We start from the raw sequence: 25,300 nt of genomic DNA on the forward strand, positions 1-25,300 counted from the left end.
TTACTGTGTTTAAATGTTTATTGAATAAAGCAGAAGCATGAATATACAAAATTAGCATGAAGCTGTACATGCTTAACATCCTTTCATTTTTTCTCTTCAACATTAATAAATTCCTTCTTTGTTACCAAATTTAAAAGAAGTCAATTGTTAATATTTACTATACAAAACTGTTATTTACATACCTAACCTAAAAAAAAAACTTAAAATATGAATAGTATAATAATACTGCTCTCAGAGTCTGTCCACTTTGCAGTGCAGCCACACACCATCTCCACATCCCAACAAAGTTGGTGACAGATCACCTTTTTTTGTCAGGTCACTCAAAACGAGAAACCCAAACGACTGAGACTGAGGTACGTCTGAGTTAACCCCCATAAACTGTGAACCTTAAATTTTCAAGGCCTCACAGTGAAACAGCAAAGAGATCTAAAACTGAAATTAAGACCTGAGAGCTAGTCAGAGATCCTAGTCAGAGACAAATATCTATCTATCTATCTATCTAGCTATCTAGCTATCTATCTATCTATCTATCTATCTACCTATATATGTAAATATATACATATATATATATATATATATATATATATATATATATATATATATATATATATATATATATATATATATATGTGTGTGTGTGTGTGTGTGTGTGTGTGTATGTATATATATCATTAAAAAGTATAACAGAAACAAATAAGATGAGAAAGCATCTTAGTGGTTTATCTTGAGTTATTGGTTATTTCTCCGGCGGTGTTATTTATGTCTAATATGAGAACTCTGAAACTTTAAAGTGGCCAGTAAATCAATTTTACTGATTTTGTATTCTGGGTATCTCAAATACAAAAATGTTTAAAAAGCAGCTTCTTAAGGTCAACTATGGGTGAACACTGATTGGTCGACTCATTGATTGGCGTTCTTCAACACACCAATTTGTGTGCAAAGTGTCAACACCAAAGTGTTTTGACCCTGTTGACCTTTGAAGCAGAAGTGCACATAAACCTTCATAAAGTCTAAAGTGCTTCATATGGTTTATAAACACGAGCAGATACAAACACACATAATGAGGGCTAATTAGTCAATGAGTTAATTAGCCACACATGTGCTAAATTTGACAATATAAAAGTCTAATAACAAAGTGCTGGATGAAAAATGTTTAAAGCTTTATAGCTGGCGTTAGCTTATCCTTCTGTTGTTGTTCATTTTCTAGATACCAAATGAAAATTTATACTGATGTTGTTCTTCATTTTTTTACGTAAATTAATGTATTTTTTAAGAAAACAGGAGGTAGTAATAATTAAAAGATTTGCCAAAAAGGCAAACTTTTGTTTTTTATGCATTACTTGGAGTTTAACCTTTTGTCTGTAAAGATTTCTGTGAAAATGGTCAGGTATAAGAACTGGACTTTAGAAGTCTCTGAGAATTATTGATCAAGATCACTTTGAAACTTACAAGAACATCTGGCTCCTGGGATTTGAAATGTAAATCGGGGGCTCAAAACTGTATTTTGGAAGAGCGGGGCGTGGTATGAATTTGCACTGCTCTGTGGCACAGCTCTGAGGAATTTGAAAACATTGGCAGCAGTCTCATTACAGTCAGAGGTGACCTGAGGAGTGATCTGTAATGGGCTGCTACTTCACATTAATACAAATAATATTATTTAAAAAATATTACAGGCAGGTAACGCAGTGATAGCGCTATAATCACCACTGCAAGCAAAGCCAGAGCTGCGTGGAGGCCGATCCTCTTAGAGTTCGCTGGTTTTGATGACACTTCCACAGGTTTTTCAAACGCTGCTGCAAAGAAATTGAACGAGCATGAGTGAAGGGATCATTGCCTCAAGAAAACTTAGTGACTAATTAACAAAGTTAGTTGCTTAAGACTTAAGAGATTAAGACTAAGATCAAGTGTAAATTTTAGTTTTACACACTTCATTAGTAACAGCTCTTAAATAGTCAGACCAGACTATCTGGCAGCAAAAGTCACTTCATGACTCTCACTTAAATTGTCTTTCTTCCCCATTCTGATCCTCAGTCTGAACTTCAGCAGGTCGTCTTGATCATGTCTACATGCCTAAATGCACCGAGTTGCTACCATGTGATCAGCTGATTAGATATTTGAATCAATAAGTAGTTAAACGGTCGTACCTAATAAAGTGGCTGTGAGTGTACATGCTAATGTGGCGTTCACAGCCTGTGGTACTTTATATCATGGCCACTGGTTCAGGATGAACATGACTGGATGACATAACCAGAGAAGAAAAATCGATGTGTGTGAGACAGAGAGAGAGTAACTAATGGTAAAGGAGTGCATGGTTGTGATAATACTGATGCTGATTTTTTTTTCTGGTGTCTGACCGTGATGTAGCTGTAAAAATGTACATGAATGTATAGAAACACACTGACTGAGTACAGTTCTTTAATTTTGTGAATCTAAATATTTGATACTACTCAGTTATTGTTATGGAAGCCAACCAAACAGCCAGTGATGTCATCTTACCTGTAACATTGAGGTCACAGGTTTTGGAACTAACTTCTTCGTTAAGGACAACGATGCAGTGATATGTCCCCGTGTCGTTGAGCCTGAGATCAGTTAAGACACATTCAAGTCGTCCTTTCCTGGCGAGCTGTGGCTCACACTGCAGTCGTCCTCTGTAGTTCTCATCTGGATACACCTCAGTGCCAGTCTCACTGTTATAGAAGAAAACCCGTGTCTTCCTTTTCACATTCATTAAGTCTATTTGCAGGAAGTCAGGAGGCCTGTTGGTGTCAAAATGGAGCAGCCATGTTATTGTGATGTTACTTTTTTCCTCAGCTTGGTAGATCTCCTGTTCTGCACTCATAGTGAAGTTACTTTGACCTGCAGGAGGAAACAGACACAGAATAAATTAGTAAACATAATAAAGGGCAGATACAACTCATAAATAACAATCAATGAGCCTTCAAACTCTTTAACCATACTGACAATCTCAGGAGTCAGGTTTCTCTTTCTGAACTCTGTTTTATGAGGAGAAGCTAATCAAAAGAAACTTATGGAATGGAGATAAAACATATTGTTTGAGACGGAGCAATGAACTGACAGCAGTGCTCTAGTTGATAGTTTCCATGGCCACAAGTGTGTAACAGTCTGCTTTGGTTAGTCTTCATTTAGGGGTGGATGTGAGGCACCATCAGTCCACCATCAGGAAAAGAAGAACATATTTTCTGTAATTCTGAGCACAATTTATCTGATTTTCTGAGTACCAAACCAAATCAGAGTCTTATTGAAAACGTGTAAAAATTTTTGATTCACATAAATCAAGCTAAGAATCAATTTCAGCACTTAGTCGATTGAAGCAGGTCTCTGGATTTAGACTGTGGTAACAGGCAGCAGGTACGTGGCTTATTACTGCTTTAAATCCTTCTTTTTAACATTAGAAACAGGAAGTTTACAAACTAATGCTTCATGAACTGAACACAGCAGCTACTCACCCACTGCAGCACAGAAGAGATTCACAGTTAATACTGAGAGGAGGAGAGCTCTGCAGCTCCACATTCTTCATTGTACCCTAAACAGTAAAACTAAGAACAGCATTATTTACAACAGATTCAGTTCATCCATATCACAACTGAAGTAGACTGAAGATAAACACTGCAGACGGGATTTTTTGTCTGATGACTTCGTTGTTATTCTGTCACAAAAACATGTTTTTGTCCTTGGAAGAAACATACAAGAAAATGGAGAGTGCAAAAATCAACTTTTTTAAAGTTTTAGTTTCATTTTGAATGAAACTTTTTTCCCTTCATCTTATTTTCAGAGTTCTCAAACAATAAGTCAAATGATTTAAAAGTTATGCTCAGGATGTAAAGGATTTCAAACACTATTTTGTTATATTGAAGTTTTTGCACTCACAGTAGATTCACTTCAAAGACTCTTTGATCTCTAATATCGATTTTCGGACTCCACGGATGTTATCACTGCATGTCTGGGTTTTTTGTAGCTGCATGTGCTGAAAAAAAGACTCCAAATCCCAAAAAGTTGATTCTGTTCATCTGGACGTAACGTTTTGAACGGGAAACCTTTTTATCACTCATGCAAGAGACTTCTTCAGTCTCAGCCGACTGCAGGTTTCTCCAACCTTATAAACAATACATTTACACAATGACAGAAACGAGCCCACTAAATGAACAATTGGCTGTGATGTCAGTTCCTTGATATGCAAACTGTAATGAATATTGATCAGCAACCATTGATTTAAATTACTCTGAGGAAACATATCTAACGTATTTCTGATCTGAAGAGGAATGCAGACTTATATTTTAGGTGATTATAAATCTAAAATACAGTTCGCCTATTTAAAGCATACAAATGTCAGAGGAATGTTATGGAACACTTGTTATATACTTTTATAAAACTGTATCAGTATGCAGGCCTCTGTGGACATTTACTTACTGCAGAGTCGTGTGTCAGATGCAGAAGGGGCAGATAGTCACCGAAACAGAACAAAATTGTCCAAATATCTGAGGTAGAAATCCAAATTTATACACATTAAAATTGCAAACAGTTCACCAACTCTCACATGGCTCCAAAGAAAGAAACAAAAGAAATGGACACGTTTTTCCCGGCGGTATAATTGCACACCTTCCTCCTTTCCCTTAAGTCAAATGGAGACAGTCCGCCCCCTCATGTAGGCAAATCCAGACATGCACAAGGAGCTCATTGTTGAGAAATTATAATGCTCAGAGTTATATATGAGCAAAGATGGTTATACTGTGTGGAGTTTGTATTTCTTTGAACTTTTAGCTTTACTGCTAAAAAGCTCCTAAATAAACAAACTGATAGACTTCATTTTTCACACAGTCTGGGTCAAATATATGAAATGAATATGCTCACAGAATGTATATATAAAGCAGCCAGTTAATTTCAGAACAGAATCCATCAGAGAAAAGAACATAAATTAAAGTGTCCCAATCAAGTCTTCACAAACTCCTGCATTATTCTGAGTGTAACAAGTGTAACATTTTATGTTACTTAAAAAACATTTCCAATGCACAAGTATCATAAAATCATAAAATGTTTTGAAGGTTGAGATTAAAAATGAGCAATAATTTGTCCTACCATGGCCATAACCAGTCATGAGATCACTGTGATGGCTTTTTGGCTTGAAATGACTCGAATCTAGTTCTATAAAATTATGGCCCCACAGTGTTGTGTATAGAGGGGTTGTTGGATGGGACTCATGAGGAGCTCCTGAGTAAGTATCCTTTCCCTTTGCACTATTGTAATTTCAAGTGAAGGAATAATTTACATCTCCCATAGTTCTCTATACAAAATGTTTGTTTGTTTTTAAGGTATTTCTCGTCTTGACTGAGTTGTATCTTGTATCCAAAGTGTTATCTTTTCTAATGGTCACAGAAACACAGGAGCTACACCTTAAATATGACACATTAAGAGAGAAAAAATATAAACCCTGGTTCCTGTCCATTTTTTTACTCTGTTCAAACTTTAAATTAGAATCATCAAACTCTAAAGTCGAGGTCTCCATGCTGCACTGAATCTAACAGCAGCTGCTTCTTTACTGGCCAAACTGTGTCACTTAAATTGTTTTTCACTCTGAACCTACTGATAAGACAGTGATGTTCAGTTCAGCAATATACAAATCAAATCAAATCAAATCACTTTTATTGTCACGTCACATGTGCAGGTACACTGGTACAGTACATGCGAGTGAAATTCTTAAAAGTGAGCTTCTCAAGCAACAGAGTTGTGCAAAAATACAATAACGTAAAACAAGCAAAAATATAAGAATGGCTAAATCTGAAAGTAATAAATATATGTACAATATATAAGAGTATATGCATTACTGGATGTGTGTACTAAATATGTTTTTCTACGTGTGTGTGTGTGTGTGTGTGTGTGAGTGTGTATATACATATTTTACAAATGAAATAGAGTAAACAATAAAATAAGATATATAAAATATACAGAGGTAGGTATGTGCAAAACAGTGGCATTAATGTACAGTATGGAGTGCATAATGTTGAAGTTCCAGTAGTGAGGGTGAGGTGTCTATGACGTGTTCAGCAGTCTGATGGCCTGGTGGAAAAAGCTGTCTCTCAGTCTGCTGGTACGGGACCGGATGCTGCAGAACCTCCTTCCTGATGGAAGTAGTCTGAAGAGTTTACGACTGGGGTGACTGGAGTCCTTGATGATCCTCCCCGCTTTCCTCAGGCACCGCTTCCTGTAGATGTCTTGGAGGGAGGGAAGCTCACCTCCAATTATCCGTTCAGCACACCGCACTACTCTCTGGAGAGCTTTGCGGTTGTAAGCGGTGCTGTTGCCATACCAGAGAGTAGTGCGGTGTGCTGAAGGGATAATTGGAGGTGAGCTTCCCTCCAATGAAGCTTCTGAGAGGTCAGCTTTCTCTGTCTCCCTGCATCCTGTTACTGGGGTGGTCCAAAAGGCTGCTTTTATCTGCTCACCCAGCATGACCTCTGACCTTTCTGTGTCTTTCAAAATCTTCATGCATTGAAACAAAAGTTATTTTACAAACTGTTCAGAATATAGACTGTTGGCATAACCTGCAGAGAAAAAGGTTGAAACATAAAAAAAAAAAAGAGTTCCTTCTTTGTTGGCTTTTTTTTTTTAAACATTACTTTCACTACTATAAGAGCTACGTGATTATTCTCTGGACAGAACGTGACTGCTGAAGATTCCAACATTCCAGGTAAACGCTGCGTAGGCACAAGTCATGTCAGGACAGCCTCCAGCTTTCATTCTCACAAGCTGTTTATTTGCATTCTCTCAGATTGTTTTAGGTTTAATATTTCACATTGAAAAGTAAAAAAAAATCTAAACCCTGGTTACAGCCCATTTTACTCTGTTCAAATTTACTAAGAATCAAATTCCACATATGAGCCCGCAATCAGTTCATATTTAGTTACTAAGAGTACTTTGTTAAGGACAGAAAGAAAATATAGAAAGTTAAATAAAGTTCTGTATTGTGTGATTGATGCCGAGTTTTTAAAGATATAACTCCCACATGCACTTCTTACGAGGCCTCTCAGCTTGTGACTGTTTGTACAAACATCTAGGATCATTTCCTGAGGCAGATGGCTGGGCGCAGTAGGCTGCTGTATTTTCATGTCAGGTCTGATTCAGATGTGTTTGCTTTTGCTTCCTCATTCACAGAGCGGAGAGAGCTTTCAAAGAGGATCATACCTTTAAACTGGCATGTTTAAGCTTGCATTGTACTTATTTTTAAAAATTTCTAGCTAACTTGTGTTGAGTTGTACTATCTCTCTTCTTGTGACCTGAATGTAGAAGGATTACTATCACAAGAAATCCGCCCAGTGTGTAAATATATTTTTTTCTGTTTTCTACGGGGTGTGTGTGTGTGTGTGTGGTGGTGGTGGCGGTGGTTAATTAATGGTTGACTTGCATGACTAAGCTCACATGTCATATCAACAAAGAGTGGTGATGACGTGATGAGAACAGACTCGATAAACTGGCCAGTAATGTTGTGGGAATGGAGCTGGACTCCCTCAAGGTGGTGTCAGAGAGGCTGATGTTGTCCAAGGTAAAGACAATGTTGGATAACACCTCCCACCCACTCCATGACAGGAGCACGTTCACTGAGAGCCTGAGATTACCGAAAAGCACCACTGAACGATACAGGAAATCATTCCTGCCTGTGGCCATCTCCCTGTACAACTCCTCCACTTAACACACTGTTTACTGCAACAGCTACACCCTTCTTGCACATGTTCTTTTTCAGCTATTTATTAATAAGTGACTTTTATGTATATATATGCCTGTATATATTGTGCTATTCTTAGTTAGTGTATTGTCTGTCTTTGTTAATGTTTGTTTATACTGGAGCACTGTAACGAAAAATAATTTCCCCAAGGGATCAATAAAGTATTCTGATTCTGATTCTGAGAACTCATGGGCCAAGAAGCCCCAGTTTGTTCGCAAACAATAGCAAAGACCAAGAAGCCAAGAAAACCAGTGTGCTATGTGAGAAACATGCATATAAGTCTGCACCAGTATCCAAAGCCCCACAGAGATCTAGTATAAGGCCAAGCCATCACCCCAGCCCCCGCCCCTTAGACCCAGCACACAGATGAGTCTCCACCTCATCGTAGCCAGCAGGAGCAAGAAGGTCCAGAAGCTCCACCCAGGGAATCCCCAGAGGGGCAGAAAGCAACCAGAGAGAGGTGGAGCAACACAGAAACCAAGCAGGTGGAGAAAACAAGCCTTGCCAGACCTACAGCAGGGCCTTGAATATGTAAAATAAGCACAGTCACTCCCCATCCCCAACCCATCAAGGTGTAAGCCCCCCCTACAATGCACAGGCCTGAGCAACACAGCACGTGGGACTACCCAGCAGGCTACCCCAGGCCAGGGAGAGCACCCCCAGCCCCTGAGAGGAGTAGAGGGCAGGCAGGAGTGCCAAAATGCTGCAGTTGACTTAGGTTACTGTCAGGAGGCATGCATAAGATGTGAGCTGTATCATGCCAATGGGACATTCCCAAACACCTCACCCAGAAGGCATCCTAATCAGAGGCCCAAATAACTCAACTGGATCCTTTCAATATGGAGAAGCAGTGGCTCTACTCTAAGCCCCTCCCAAATGATTCAACTCCTCACACTATCTCTAAGGAAGAGGCCAGTCACCCTTTGGTCTGCCTTCTTAAAGATGGGAGCTACCACCGCAGATCTCCACACTATGTTAAAGAAAAGTGCCAACCAATACAGCAACATCCAGATTCAACACAACACAATAATAATACATCAGGTAATTAATCATGAGACTACCTGATTCCATGTTTTGTTAGTGATGTTTAGACATGTTACTCTGTTCATGGTGAACATCAGTGCACAATAATGAGACATAATCACTGCTGCAGACACTGACACTGGATTTAAGGAAGGAAATGTGAGAAAGAACTGACAATGACTCAGACTCATTTTAAATTTAAACACATTTAAACACAAATTCTGCTTTTTACACAGTTTCTGGATCCAGAAACACTTTCTTAGAGTGAGTTGATCCAAATGAACCTTCTAAAACTAAATAGCTGAAGGAGACTCTGACACTGGTACAAACTAAAATGCAGCTCATCAAAGTTGTTATCAGATCTTTGTGAATGTCATTTTTCAACTCATACACTCTGTGTCTGTATCTATCTATCTATGAATCTCATTCATGTCCAACTTTTTTTCTGTTTGTTCTGATCATTTCTATCAATCAAATGAGTTTCATATCTAAGAGTTCCTCCTCACCTCTCTGATCTGTTAAGCACTATCTCTTCTGCCTGCTCACTTCAAGCTTTCAGCTGCTCTCTACCCGCAGATATAAGAAACATTGATTTTCTCTCACAGTTTAAATCCCAACTCAAAACCCACCTGTTCAAATCTGCATATTCACTGTGAACCTATTGTTTGTTTATTTTATGTTGTGCTTTTTGTTTTTTATTGTTCTTCATTTTGTCATTGTTCTATTATGCATTTTATTCTATTGTTAAGTGTCTTTAGGTGTCTTGAAAAGTGCTTTTAAATAAAATTTATTATTATTATTATTATTAGTTATGTTGTTGTGTCATCGCCACCACCACTACCACCACCATCATCACCATCATTACCATCATCATCATACACATATCATGAACTGGAGATTTCCAACTGCTGTGTTTGTCTTCATTTCTAAAGAGTGTCCCCTCTTGGCAGGGCCACAAAACAACAACAACATAGAATATTACTTAAACCAGAAACAACCAGTGCGAAACCACAAACAGTGGGTCACATAGCCCAGACCTTGACATCATTTAAAATGAATAAAATCAAGTTTTCAAGTTTAGAGTAAAATGCAAATAATTATAAGCTTAGAATAAATTGTGAGTAAAAATGAAAATAAAATTATTTCCAGAAATTCTTAAATTATTTGATAAAACATTCAAAGCTTTCAAAATACATGAAAACATTTCCGACTGCTTCTTACAGCAAAATTTAGCACCACATTGATTTAATATAGCTGAACTGATGACACTGAGGACATCCTGCAGTTTGTTTTTCACTTGCAGTGGAGAAGAGAAGCAAACTTGTCTTTCTGACACTCAGTGAGTCATTTTTATACTGACACATGGGAATGAACCACGTACATCTACAGGTTGGACAGTTTGGTGGATCTGAGAAAAGATGGTGTGTGCAGCAGTAACAGCACTTGGTGCCTGCTTACTAGTGATGGGCAAAGCGAGGCTTCGTGAAACACTGAAGCATTTGAAGCATTTGTGCAGAAATTTTATTGAAGTGTCTGAAACCATCTCCACCGTGACACCTGCTGGCCTCTGGCTATGACTACATCTTGATGATGCTTTTCTATGAAACAATGACACAGACAAGTCCTGCACAGCTCCAAACAAAACAACTTTTTATACCAGACTGTCAGTAATCATGATCATCACATGATTTGGAGAAATTCTCACATAAACAAGGAAAAAAAAAAACACTGTTAAAGACCACAAGCTGTGACTGTAATGATCAGTGTGCTACAACAAAATTTTCCCTCTGTTCACATTTGTGTTGCTCACAATAAATCACTTTATAAAATAAAACATAAAGAGAAAAGACTGCTGTGTTTACTGTAATAACCACACAGGGTTGCAGCTGATTTTGGGCTCAGTCGGCTCATTGGTGTCTGGCTCATTTGACACACTTTGTACAAAGTTTGCTCACAGGGGAGTTCAGAGTTCATTTCCTTCTCTTTATTGATGAAACACACCACTGACCTGCTCCTGTCTTACTCTTGAATAAATATCCAGTAAGGGTAAGCAGGTACAGGGTGGTGTTACTGCCCCCTGCCAATTACAGCCCCACACATGTGCTGCTCCTCTTTGCTCTCCATCAGCTGTCTGGAAGTAGATTTATGTCCTCTAGGAATCTTTCTCCATCCAGGAAACAGACCCTTAATGGACGTATCCTAAAATCAGTGTGTGTTTTATGAAGACAGAACTCATCACAGCGTCTAACAGCATCATCAATGACTGGGACATGGCTGCTGTTATTATCCTGGAGCTGACTCACAGTAACAGTCATCAGCAAACTTTACGATGCTCCTGTTTTCACCTGCTCTCACACATATTTGTGTCCAGGACAAATAAGAAGTGCCAGGGTGCAAATCCCTGTGGGAAGCCAGTTGAGGACCAGGCCTGATCAAACAGGACTGAAAAACCTTTTTGACTTCTGTTAGTGGAAAAGGGCCAAAGCCAGACCACAAGATGCAGCTTGGTTTGAGCTGAGAAACACAACACTCTGTCGGGTCACAAATTTTGAAGCCAACATGATAACCCTATCCCACCAATGATGTGGAGATCCAGGTTTTTTTTGTTTTTTTTTAAATCCAATTAAAATAAATTCACTCACAAAGATCCTGTGGAACAAAGTAGAATTCTTGGAACAGAGTTTAATGCTTGAATCATATGAAAAGCAAGAAAGGAGATACACATAACAAAGCAAGCAAAGCAAACCCCGAGGTGTAGAGCCATAAGCACAGACAGCAGAGCCACTCAGAGACAGATAGAAAGAGAAGAGCCCCGGTCTCCTCTGACCCCTATTTATAGGGGCCAGTAACCCCGCCCCCTGGTGCTGGGTAACTTCCCACTTGTCCTCCAGCCAAAAAAAGCAGGTACAGGGTCAAGTACCGGCCAGGGGCTGGTCAGGACTCTGGCTGAGGGCCATCTGTAGATGGGTAACCTTTGACTAACCCTTTGCTTTGCCTTATCACAATAGGTGACAACACAGCCAAATGTTGCACATTAATCCTAATTATTAGTAATTATTAAATCTTACAAACAGCAGTATGCATCAACAGGTGCTCACAGAGCAAGTGGCATTATCTTATTATATACATGTGAATAATACTTGACCTAACTATATAGGTTACACGCTTAACATGGTAATTCTCATATACAAAAACATTCTAGTGTAGGTTTATAGTATATGTGTGTATATATCCAGTATTTTAATGATACTTAAGGTGATTTTATTGTGATGTGTTCATTACTTCTGTTGCATTGTTACTGTTTTTAAAGAAACATGTTTTGGTTGTGCTGCATGTTTGATGAGTTTGATGTTTGGGCTCATCAGCAGCTGCTGGAAAGGACAGAAAATATTATTTTATCATGAAAGTTCATAAAATCTATTCACCAAAGTTCATTATCCTAAAGTTCAATTAAAATATGACAGTCATTTTTAAAGTTTCACTCATCTCACCAGTGACGTTGAGTCGACATCTTCCAACACTGAAGCCATAATCAGTGTTGACCTCACACAGGTACAGACCCGAGTCATCAGTCCTGAGTCTGGACAGTTGAAGTCTGATTCGTCCTTCTCTGAGGGCGTCTTTGTCACTCTGGACTCGTCCTGAAAACTTTTCATCCTGAGACTCTGACACCTCAACACCTTCATGAACATGATACAGGACTGAGACGTTATCCTCAGTTATCAGGTTACAGAGGATGAAGATGTAGGTCCAGGATCTGTCAGGTTTGGTGGTGAACGTCCACTCCAGTGTGATGTTGTGGTTCTCCTCTGCCTGATAGGAGGTCTGTGTCACATTGACTACAAATGATCCTGTTGAGGAGACAGAGAGGGAAAGAGAGGAGCAGACACACTGAGAACTGGAACAAATCTGTTGTTGAGCTTTATTTGGAGTTCATAAAGTGAAGCTGTAAACTAACCAGAGACACATGAGGTGAGGATGATGAGCAGCAGGATCCTGCAGATCATCTTCTCCCTGTGAGAGGAGACAGAGGTGAAGAGTCATCAACACATGAGGTCAAAGGTCAGTCAGTACAGCTAGAAGAAGGAAAATCTACAGTCTGACTTCATTCACTCATCACAGCATCTGATCCTGTTCATGATCCTGATTATTACACTGACTGACCAAAATGAACTACAACCACTGCAATGGAAGCAACCAGAAGAAAAACCTGCATTTTGATTTACTCTGAACTGTTTTAGATATTTGAAATTTTTCAAATTTTCAGACAAATTGAAAAGTTTTTAATTGGACACAAGGTGGCGCCATTTGTCCTACTGGTTCTCTTTCCTACTATTTTTAAAGATATGGCTTGACAGCTCAGTGGTGCGGTGGTGGGTGTTGTTGCCTCACATCAAGAAGTTCCCGAGTTTGAGTCCATCACCTGGCCGGTCCTTTTTGTGTGGAGTTTTCATGTTCTCCCTGTGTTTGCATGGGTTGTCTTTGGTCCAACCAAAGTTGGAATAACAGAATTGTATAATGATTAATTGCGTGGAAATTCTTTCCATCATTTTTTTTTCCATGCTCATAGTTGCGTTTTTAACGCATATTTTGAGTCTTTCAATTTAACAGACAACTGGATGAACCAAGTACATAAATAATGCTTCACCCTCTTTTTCATTCAGAATCTGAACTGTTTATTTTATGGTGAGTTTCAGGCTATACTTTCATAAAAATTAGACTCAAGAAAACTTAAAAAAAAAACGATTCTCTTTCCAAATTTTCAATTTCTTTTATTGTTGAAATGGAAAAAAAACTGCCACATGAACATTCATGCTCACATATGTACAACATAATATGCAAAAGTATTTGAATATATATATGTATGTGTGTACTCTCATGGTCTGCGAAACTCTGTAAATCACATGATGAATGAAATTAAGATGCTCCTAATCTATAATGAGAAAAAAACATGCTAACAGTTTCATTCATTAAAAAACTGAAGAATGAGAGTTTATAGAATATAGAGTTTATAAAATCTACACATGATTAATAAGCTGAAGCTGAACAACCCCAATGACACGATGTCCAGCCTGATGTAAAATAGTGCATAACATGGTGATTCCCTGAAATCACTTCACATGTTGTCACTTCGTTTAACCATTTAGTGTTAATGATGAACCTCAGCCTATGACCCTAAACAATTGAATGATATGTAAAATGAGTCTAAAGTTCAAACCAACGTGTCACACAGGTCTGAAGTATGCATTCTACGTGTATGGAATTCTATGATATCACATATTAATATCAGTGATATTCATAAAATGTTGTAACACATTCCTACTTTCGCACTGCAAGTATTCCCAGCCCCAGTAGACCAATAAGAACACCAATGGCGAAACTGGTGGCCATAACATTTCCCAGACTGGGCTCTCTTAGCATCTCATCAGTGTAGTATCGTCCTCCATTTCTCTGAACCAGCACGTGTATCTTCCTCTGCAACTCTAAGACCTGAGTGAGATCCCCATCATTGTTATTTAAAACATGATATCCTCCATGACACTGATGAATGATAGAACGGAGAGATTGATTTTCACGGATTATTTCTTCAATGGAGCGCCCCTGAGCTTCCAGAATGTCTCCGTGGGTGAACAAGAGCAAAGAGAAACGTGCTAGGTTTTCTCCAAATATCTGCCGAATGGTTCTCATTATTCTTCTATCATCTACTGTGAATCTGTTTGGATCGATCACAACCAGGAACACGTGTGGACCCGGAGCAGCTAATGAGATGCAGTTAGTGATTTGCCTCTTCACCTCATCTTGATCTTGATTAGGATGGAGCAGGCCTGGAGTATCAACTAAAACCAGTGTTTGTCCATAAAACTCTTCTTCTCTCCTCAGAGTTACTGGTGCTGCTACAGCAGGATGCCTCATAGTTTCAAAAGCTCTTTTCCTTAAGATGGTGTTTCCAGCTGCACTCTTCCCAACTCTCGTTTTCCCAACAAGCACCATCCTGAGCTCAGGTTCATCTGTTAGAGAACATCACAGAGACATTATTCATGTCTGGTCTCATTTTAAAAAAGTATTTCATAACACTGACACTGTGCCCTCTGATTGTAAATTGGATATTAAGAAGATACAGATTTATCCTTCACCAAGAAGATAATGTAATATATCTACACCCCTGTATGCTAGACGTAGTAATAAAAGGTAAATTGAGAAAATTAAATATAAGAACAACATTTAAAAAACAAAGTAAAACTGGGTTAAGTTCATATTAAAATCAGATTTATCACAGGGAAATGCATCTGAACATTAAATGAATATGAAAGATGTAAATATACTTACTGGCCATGTCTGTCAACAATGAATAAGTTGAAAAGTCGTTACTTATTTGATGCTGCAGAATAATTCCCTTCCCTTATCAGCTGTTTTGTCTCCTCTTTTTCAACACATCATGGTCAGAGAGAGATCACATTTATTTGCTGTTGAAAAAGGTGGTGCAGCAGCTTGATGTAGTTTCTGGTTGAATGTTTACAGCCTGACTGAAAGCAGGAAGTTTTCCAATAGACCTAGGGACCACCAGAAAGGAATTATTTGTAGAGCTCAAGCTCACAGTGACTCCATCAAAGTGACTTCCTCAAACCAACATAGGCCATTTCTAAATGATGAACATCTAAACAGCAGGAAGCAGTAAAGATAATTGTAAAGGAATGTTACATTTAAATTTGGTACTCACTGTGCTCATTCAGCCTTGAGTGCAACAATATTTCAGGCTGAGAATATGAATTTATCTCACACCAATTTAGCTGACAAGTTATCAGACAAATCGTAAGCAAGATTTTTGTAGTAGACTTCACGACAAAGATTTTGATTATTACAGAAATCGCTCAAAGATATGTAGGAAATCTTTAGGAAAATCTGTTAAAAGTCTTTAACTCTGTGGGTTTTGTCTTTTCTTTTGGCAAATTAATCAGTTAGAAAGTAAAAACCCCTCCTTACATAATCCACATGGCATTATACCACAACAAGACCATTACTAAGGTCTGTATTTGCCTACATTTCATTTTTAATTTTTGTATTTTCTTATTTTAATTATTAATTATATTTTATTTTTTATTTTTATCACCTGTATTTTGTATGGATTTTCTAGAACTTATTTCATTGTGCTGGTGTCTTTCTTTTCCAGGACACTGTAAAATTATGATTATTTTTTAAAGAAAACAAAACTGCCAACCTGAAGAGTCACTTTCATCATATTCAACCAATATTTGCAAGGTTTATGAAGTTGCAGTGGAATTTCCCTACTGGGCATAACTTTATATGCAAAAATTAACAATAAGGAAAACTTACTTTTGAGTTAATGTTTGTGACAGTAATTTAAATTAAAAAAAAAAAAAAAAGTAAATAAAACCCTTCACTTTATGTTTATTTCTGATGTTTGAAGGAGCACCTGCTCCTTCAAACATCTCTGTACGGCCCTGGAATCCAATCTCTTTCTACATGTCTATACCTCAATATTTTTTATAATTTGTTCATATGTTTTTTAAATGAAGGAAAAAAAATGAATAAAAGAAAACACACACTAATATAAAGGAGCTGTGGACACAAAAATGCCAGAAAAGACCAGTGTGCGTATTGCTGTTTTGTCCTCTTCTTTTATTATGTACTTCTGTTCTTTTACACAGGGTTCATCACTGCGACACTATAATGAGTGCTGTAGGAGTCTGTGGTTTCATTTCTTTAATGGTTCATATTCAAATACCATCCTGACTGTGTCTCGATGGGGATGACGCGCACGGATTATTATTAATAAATGTTGCCCGTGTAGCGTCCTGGCAAGACCCAAACACTTCGAAGGCTGGCAATTGGTTGGAAGAGGCAGTTATTTTAGTAAGACCCGGTGCGCTGATCTCAGCTTCGGAAGTGGTGTTACGAGTGATCCGTGGGCGGAACCGGGATGAAAGAATGAACAAAGCTGGATAACACTTACGGCACTGAGACGAACAGCGGCTGAAGGTGTCAAGGTGTTGGAGCTCCTGACATGAGGGAAACGATGTCTGAGAGGAGGTTGGTGGGTGGGATATAAACCCAGTCCCCGCGGTCACATGACCACTACCTGACAGACTGGTTCTCTGCCAAAAGCTTTTGTTTTTTAATTAGCCAGTTTCACTTTCTTTATCCGTTCACCCATTCAGTTCACTTATATGTTTGCTTTTGTTTTTAAAGATCAGATCATTTTCACTTTGCGCAGAGAATGACGCTTATTTTGTTCTGTGGTGTTTGATTCAATGATGTCTTAAGATAAGTAAAACAGATTCTTATCAGGTAAAAAACACAAACTGTGGAATATTAAATCAAAATTTCGTTCTCTGTAGAAATACTTTTTTGTCTCTGCAGATCATAAAAATTAACCAAACATTGCCAATATTTACAAATATCTTCCTTTACTGAATGGTCTTTTCTCGTGTACTTCCATCTTGACCAGTGTCTAATCTAGAGGTGAATGTACTGTCTTTATGTATTTTAAACTTGTGTTTCAGAGTTAGTTTTCAGAAGTAGTCTATGGTGTCAAAATTCAGATTTATAATTCACGTTTTTTAGATGAAAACTAATTTGATTAAAAACCATCTGTTTTAAGTATGGTGTGATAAATAAATATGGTCTCATCATGCCTATAGAGTTAGACAGCATCGCATTTTCTGCTCCTGTAGCTCAAATTAAATAAATCAAAAGAAGAAAAAAACAATCAAAAACAGATGCTAATCTAAAATCTACTACTAAATAAGTGATGCCAAACTCACTAAAAAACAGAAACAACAGGATAAATGAAGTGAAACCAAAGTAAACACAGAGACACATTGGCTGATGTAAGCTCGCTCCATTCTTAACAGGAAGCCAGGTGGGACAGTTGGGTTTGTTAATGCAACATAAAGAGTGAAACCACACTTAGCTGAGTATAAAAAATTATGAAACCAGAGAGAAAAGGAAATGTATTTTATTTGGTGGTGAAACCGGATAAATATTTGAGTTAGTGGACATTATCAAGTGAAACTAAAACCCAAACTAGCTGATTATAAACTTACCCTAAGTAATAACAGTGACACTCGAAACTCATTTAACCAGTCCAACAGCATAGGTGTGTCACCCAAAGTCATGAGTATAGTATGCACAGCACTCCTCATCTATAGTCAAATTATAGTTGTCCAAGAGAAAAACAAGGCAATGACCTGCAAAGTGAAACACATTCATGGTAGACATTTGGCAAGCTTTAAATTGGTTTCATTATAGACAATGTATACAACGAATAAGAAGAAGTAACTTCACATGTAGTTGTTCAGTCTTGTCAGTTTGCATATTTCAACTCATTGGTCACATTTACCTATTTTACACCCATTTTGCATTTTTAGTGCAAACAATTAAGGTGAGGCAGAGGCTTGTTTTCAAAAATTGTTTTTTTTTGACTGAGAACACCTTTTACCATTTTTAAATCTGAGTATACTTTGATTACTGAGACAGGTAGCAGTATCTGGTTCAGGAGGAAGTACAATAAGATGCTAGAATCATTTTTTTGTCTAAACTTGATGCTATAGAGGCAAAACTGCACTAAGTTGTTTTAAAGGCAACATTTTTATATTTGATTTTAAGAGCAGGTCTTGCTTATTTTTAAAATGTCAGAACACACTGAGCATATATTAAAACAGTTATAGTATCATGATCCCTGTGTCTTGAGTTTCACTTTGGGTTTGTGATTCCTTTTGTTATGAGAATAATTTGTGTTTAGATTTTGCTCAAAACTGAGTACACTGAACACAGGACAAGACAAAATAAAACAGGAAACATGAGACACATGCTGAGACACAGGAACTGTGTACGAATAGACATGAGAACATATGACTGTGGAGAAAGAAAGAGAACACAGAAAACGGACACAGGCGATAAACGGACATAAAGAGAAGGATGACTAGAGGTGACACATGGAACACATTGACCAGAGAGAGACACACCTGGGAAACAGATGAATAAACATTAAGACAGAACTTAACATGACTACACATGGAATGTGAAAAAAGGGGAGGCAAGGAAACACAAGCATGGAAAGTACTAAATCAAATGATATAAATTAACCCAGAGGACACAAACACTGGGTCACAGACCAAGGAACATGACACAGAGGAGTTTTTATTGAGCTATTTTAATGAATTTGAAGAGCATATGCCACTCTCTCTGCTGATCTGAGTAAATGGAGCTCACCATCCAGCCTCTTTTTCTCACTTTCTCTCGTCTGTGTAACAGGTATTATATGTTGAGATGACTATATATTATTGTTACGGCCCTGAGCCTTGGGAGTGAGAATGCCTTTTTATTTTTATGCAAATCCAAGTGTGCTAGGACTTGTGGCTGATTGGTTACTGGGAGACCTGAACCAAACCTCTTCTATGTAAATTGAAGTGTGCCAGACCACGCAGACGATTGGCTGCCTGGAGATCCCATGACACTCCAAGAGGAAATGACTGGCTGATTGTGTGCACCTGTGGGTATAAAAGGATGAAGAGCCTTTACATTATGAGGACTGCTGCTCAGAAGTGAACATGCAGTGTTGTCCTCGTCTGTCTGGCTTTTGTCCTTTGTTTGCTAAACCTGTTTGCAGTGTTGCACGTTTGTTAAACCTGGTATACAGCTGAACTTAATTTTATTAGAGTCTTGTGTTGCTGGGTTGCTATAGGTAACCCTTAGTTTTTATTTTCTGACACTAGCTTACCTTAGTTACCCTTAGCTTTTACTCTTGACTGTTTTTTTTTTTTTCGTTTTGTTTTTTTTTCTTTGTATTAATTGGTTGCCCAGTGGTCTGTTGAACAGCCCTGTCGGTTTTCTGTTTAAAGTTTGCAATAAAACCTTTTATTTTACTCAGTTTTCGTGTGGGGCCTTGTGTATGTTACTCCCCTCCTGTCGCCTAGCAGAGAGGGTTGTAACATTATTCATAATATACAGGCAGCACAGTGGGGCAGCACTGTTGCCTCACAGGAAGAAGGTCCTGAGTTCAATTCCACCATCAGGGGTCCGTTCTTCGTACCTCGCTAAGTAAGTTAGCCGGATTTGAATGTTGACGGTTTCGCGTGATCTTGGATCGTTCGGTTCTCCGAAGCTCATCTGGGACTTGCTGTCATAGCAACAGATCCGTAAGCGTAAACCTGCTCGGGAGCAGGCTTACTTTATGTAAACAGGATTAGATCGCGGCCTCTCAGGTATGTCCGCTGCAGTTATATGAAAGCAAGAGCGATATTTCGCCACTGTTTTACCATAAATAAATATTATCAATGTAACTAAAGATAATGTATTTGATTCTTTTATTGATTTCATACAGATACATACAGGTCATTTCCGAAAAAAAGGGAAATGTACTATTAATCATTCTAGTACATGTAGTAGATCATGTCAGATGTAATTCATATTTTAGAGTAGTAATAGTAAATTACTACGTGCAATCAAGATGAGAGACCACGGCTAAAAAAGCGAAGGTGGATTTGGGAAGTCTGTCGCAGCCATGTCCTGTCCGTTTGTACGCGAGCAAGGAAGGTGCAAGATTGATAAGGAGAGTTTACAGAATTTAGCGTATATTGCGGGATAGACGGGATCCTTTAGCTCAGCGACGGTGTGCTCATAGAGAGATATCGATTCTCCCGTGAGGGTATTATTTACTTTCTCTCTCTCTCTCTCTCTCTCTCTCTCTATATATATATATATATATATATATATATATATATACTTACTGTACTGTATATACTTACTCCCGACTTACTGTGCATGCTTCAGTCACCCCTTGCATGGGAACAGGTAAAAGTGATGGAGTGTTATGTCAAACTACACACAAAAACCCCACAATGTCAATAAATGTCACAGTACAAAAAGGGTGTGACGAGGGGTGCAGGACCACCACCTGTCTTTATTTGCTCTGCCCTTTTCTTGGTTGCTGTTATAAACAAACAGATTATTTCAGGGTCTCTTGTCATAGACTAAAAGCAATATAAGTGATAAATATTACCATTCTGTGGAATATTCTTATATTTCACTTTTACTTTTTCCCATGTTCTAGTGGGTCCTGTTGTGGCTCTAATGTGAAAGAGGATATGATGTAATATAATATAATGTGGTATAATATAATATCACATGATATAATGTAATATCATGGATCACTTACGAGTTTAATTTGTCAGCAACTTTCTGCCAGCCCTCTCCTTGCTTTTGCAGCCTTTGCAGCGTTCCCCTGCGTTTTAATTAAACTCTGAAACTCCTGATATCCCTCAATCAAGAGTTCTTGGTCTGCTGCCGTGAAATACTGAGCGCGCTCCTTCGACATCTTCGCCGACCAATCACAGGGTTGCCGATCAATGTTTCTACTATCGATGCGTAGCCCCTTTTAAGCCACCCAGTGATCTCAGATTACTTCATCCAGCTATACTAATCGTCAACAACAGGTGTGTTCGGAGAACCGGATTAGCGAGCTCAAAGTTAGCGCGATGATTTGATCTTGGATGTGTCATTTGATCTTGGATGTAGTAAGCGAGGTACGAAGAACAGGCCCCAGGTCAGAGTTTTTCTGTGTATGTTTAAGTCATGTGTTTGCATGGGTTCTCTCTGGGTACTCCAGCTTCCTCCCAAAGTCCAAAGACATGCAGTTAGTGGGGATAGGTTAATTGGGAACACTACATTGCCCACACTGTAAAAACGATAACTAGTAATTGTTGATTTGAGTAAAGTTTTCAAATTAAACTGACTTAGAAATAAAACTTTCCATTTACAACCTAAAATAGCTTGTCTGCCCAACAAATTTCTTCCATTGTTGTCCTAACTAAGATTTTCTAGCGAGCATAACAAAGATTATCAACTTTTGAGTAGATTTTTGAGTCGAGTTGGGAACCGTGGGAAACCCCGTAGGTGACTGGCACACGTCGTGGTCTGAATAAGTTTGAACTAGACCAAACGAGTCTGAGCAGACTGTGTGATAGTGGTTTGTCGATGTGTTCTGAACTGAAAACCTGCTAAGAAACTTTGAACAAACGTGGCCAAAGTTGGATGAAAATTAAAATTTTTAAACCATTACGGATTTTACCTGGTCTGAAGTTGGAGTGTATTATTTGACCATTTTTGGACAGGTGCGGGAGCTGCCGGCCATTTGCCCTAGCAGGTAAGCTAACGACATCTGTTATTAGGATTTTCTACAAGCGCTAGGCTGCATCCTCCTGAGGATCCAGGAGGGTGGAACGAGTAAAGCACTGAAAAAAGCCAAACAATAACATGTTTAAGTCATCTAAGGGACTTATATATCATGTTTAAGCTAGCGAAGGACCGCGGGGGTTGAAAATGATATGCCAGGAGTTCGCTGTTCTCGCTGCTCTAGCAAGCCTTGAATCCCTAGCTAGCTATCGAAGCTGGTGGTAACAGACGTCTCCGAAAACGTAGAAGCATTTTTGCAAAAATGTGTTGTCTTAATAAACTGAGCAGATATATGAAATTTACACAGCTACATTCTCGCCTGAAAATACCTTAAAAGTTTACTTTGTGACCCAGAAAGAGTAATAAGAGTAATATTAAAACTAAGTGGCTGCCGCCATTGTTTGAAACTAGAATCGGCTGGGCCGCGCTATGAATTCTGGCATAGGGTGAGCCACGAAGGATACACCTGACCCATCCTTCAAAGCTGTGGAAAGTATTGTATTGTTTTGAGAGCCTTTTTGTTGGTGGAGTATTGATTTTATGTACAATTCCACGGGTAGACGCGATCTGTACGGTCCGACTTTGCACATGCAAGTAGTAAGGATCGGGAGTCCGATCCGTAACTTTTTTTTTTCTCGGTTTTTTTACTACATTATATTGAAATGTTTCATTATTGCAAACATTTTCTCTCAGGCGGAGAGAGGTCGTGGAGTGTCAGCCTATGGTATCTGAGGTCCAGGAGAGATGACCTGCGCTGTTTTCCTCTGAGGAGGTAAGACTGTCCTAATTTATTTATAATTTAATTATTATTCAAATTGGGCATGATTTATACTTATATTGAAGCAGTACGGTATTTGCTGGGGTAATGCATTGGCCAACTTTATTATCTTGTGCTACCACTCCAGTCAAGGCCCTTGCCAGTGTTATATTGAAATCCTTACCCTGAACATTTCTGCCAGTACAAGAGTCCCCATGCTAAATCGAAATTGTGAAACAGAAAGGCAATCTCATAATTTTGACTTAGCATGTATTTTTTTTTTTTTGTGCTAGAAATAGGACTTCTATAGTCTGAGATTGTTAGGGAAAGAATACTAAGGCAGGTCACAGAATCTGATTGGTCACAGATTTTGGTGCAACTTAGAACATAATATGTATTTTCATATTGATACTGGGTTTTGTGGGGGGTGTTTCTATTCCTGTGCAAAAGACGTATTCATGAGAGATTTTTGAAGTAGGTAGGTTTTGCTGTTGATGACACAGTCAGGCATATAACATGGTGCAGACTGTCCAAGACAGCTACCCAGGAATTTTCTGTGCTGAATAAATGACAATATTTTGGTGAATGTATTGTTTAGATATCTGAAAATTTCATCGGATCACAAGCAAAGACCTCCTGGGGACCTTCAATGCATCCCTTGACAAAGTTGTGCCTGGCCTGCTGAAACTGTACTGGTCTAAGAAGGGAGTTCTTGGTGAGGAGATGGAAGACTTCCTGGATAAACTTGATGAACAGGTGAGTGAAGTGCTCCTTTATCTGACATTTTTAGAAGAGAGTATACTTTTCTCTTAACAGAAACTGAAAAAGATGTTGGCTTCAAACAAAACACATCAGTGGATATGTCAGTAAAAATGAATGTCATGAGTCATTGCTTTGTTCTTATTTGGCAGTATTTTATTTAATTTGTAAAACGAAAGTAAAATTGTTAACACATGGTGTTGTTGTTTTTTTTTTTTTGTGTGGGGGGTACGTTTTGCGTGTTGCTGGGTCTGACCTGTGCTTTACTTTCATTACTATGAGAGTTCTGATTTTGCATTGTGTATAGTACACCATGTTACTTCACTAATTGAAATTCTTGTTTTCCACTGAATACTCTTTAGACATCCAACACTGTGTCCAACGGGCACTGAGAGGCCTGCCCATTTTCCTCAAGAGAAGATGCAACAGAGGTTTTCCTGAAGTGCTTAGTAAGTACAAAAAAAGTAATGCAAGTAAAACTAATTGCTATGAGATGTTTTTAAAGGATGAGTTTATCCAAAATGGAAATGTACACTTTCTCAGTGCAGTCCAGATAATTTTATAGTGGGGATTGCAGTTGTCATAACTCTCACTCCTTTTTTTCTGCTGAGCAGCAGCTGGGCATTGTTAGTGGTTGTTCCATAGCAGAAAATTATTTTTGTACAAAACTCACAAGGTGGCATTAATTAAAAGAAAATAAGCTTTTTCTTCTTAAAACCTCCATGGGTCAAACGACCAGCATGGTATAGAGGTTAAAGTTAAAATCTTTAGAAATTTGTTTTGTCTTTAGTTTTCTTAGCTTTCAATAATTCATATTTTACTTTTCTTCAGGACACTGACATTTTGGAACCAGTGTTGAACGGTGCATCAGTTGCCATCCTCACCATCCTACAAGATGACGATGCTGATACGTCTGTGCGAGAACATGCAGTTGTGTTGGAAGGGGACATTGTGCTACATAACATTCCAGATCTTTCTCCAAACCATCAACGTGTCTTTTAGACCCCATTCCTACAAAACTGCTCAAAGAAGTCCTGCCATTAATTAATTCTTCGATCTTAAATATGATCAACCTATCTCTAATAATCGGCTATGTACCACAGGCCTTCAAGCTGGCTGTAGTTAAACCTTTACTTAAAAAGCCATCTCTAGACCCAGCTGTCTTAGCTAATTATAGGCCAATCTCCAACCTTCCTTTCATATCAAAAATCCTTGAAAGAGTAGTTGTCAAACAGCTAACTGATCATCTGCAGAGGAATGGCTTATTTGAAGCGTTTCAGTCAGGTTTCAGAGCTCATCACAGCACAGAAACAGCTTTAGTGAAGGTTACAAATGATCTTCTTATGGCCTCTGACAGTGGACTCATCTCTGTGCTTGTCCTGCTAGACCTCAGTGCTGCGTTCGATACTGTTGACCATAATATCCTATTAGAGCGATTAGAACATGCTGTAGGTATTACAGGTACTGCACTGCAGTGGTTTGTATCATATCTATCTAATAGACTCCAGTTTGTACATGTAAATGGAGAGTCCTCTTCAGACACTAAGGTCAATTATGGTGTTCCACAGGGTTCAGTGCTAGGACCAATTCTATTTACATTATACATGCTTCCCTAGGCAACATCATTAGAAGACATAGCATAAATTTTCACTGCTATGCAGATGACACGCAGCTCTATCTATCCATGAAGCCAGGTAACACACACCAATTAGTTAAACTGCAGGAATGTCTTAAAGACATAAAGACCTGGATGGCCGCTAACTTTCTGCTTCTTAATTCAGATAAAACTGAGGTTATTGTACTCGGCCCTGAAAATCTTAGAAATATGGTAT

At 38.4% G+C, this 25,300-nt stretch overlaps 2 protein-coding genes and 1 long non-coding RNA gene across 4 annotated transcripts in view; 1 reads left to right on the forward strand and 2 right to left on the reverse strand.

The window, feature by feature from the left end:
* LOC116333427 overlaps positions 1 to 25,300 on the reverse strand; it is a 493,334-nt gene that overhangs the window by 460,298 nt on the left and 7,736 nt on the right. The gene's annotated exons all lie outside the window — the stretch shown is intronic.
* LOC120438184 (programmed cell death 1 ligand 1-like) lies at positions 666 to 4,584 on the reverse strand. Of its 2 annotated transcripts, XM_039608631.1 has the most exons (4): positions 4,429 to 4,584; positions 3,468 to 3,557; positions 2,497 to 2,856; positions 666 to 1,793 (listed from the first exon to the last, which is right to left on the reverse strand). In XM_039608631.1, exons 2-4 carry the CDS (start codon positions 3,529 to 3,531, stop codon positions 1,654 to 1,656), a joined length of 564 nt encoding a protein of 187 aa, XP_039464565.1. In that variant the 5' UTR covers positions 3,532 to 3,557; positions 4,429 to 4,584; the 3' UTR covers positions 666 to 1,653. The 2 variants fall into 2 exon arrangements, with proteins under 2 accessions (XP_039464565.1, XP_039464564.1); XM_039608630.1 differs by having other exon boundaries at positions 3,468 to 4,584.
* LOC120438201 lies at positions 22,662 to 23,868 on the forward strand. Its single transcript, XR_005611711.1, has 3 exons — positions 22,662 to 22,724; positions 23,308 to 23,465; positions 23,831 to 23,868. It is a non-coding gene; the product is annotated as an uncharacterized LOC120438201 (long non-coding RNA).

This window comes from Oreochromis aureus, linkage group 3 (assembly GCF_013358895.1).
Source record: "Oreochromis aureus strain Israel breed Guangdong linkage group 3, ZZ_aureus, whole genome shotgun sequence".
Taxonomy (NCBI): Eukaryota; Metazoa; Chordata; class Actinopteri; order Cichliformes; family Cichlidae; genus Oreochromis; species Oreochromis aureus.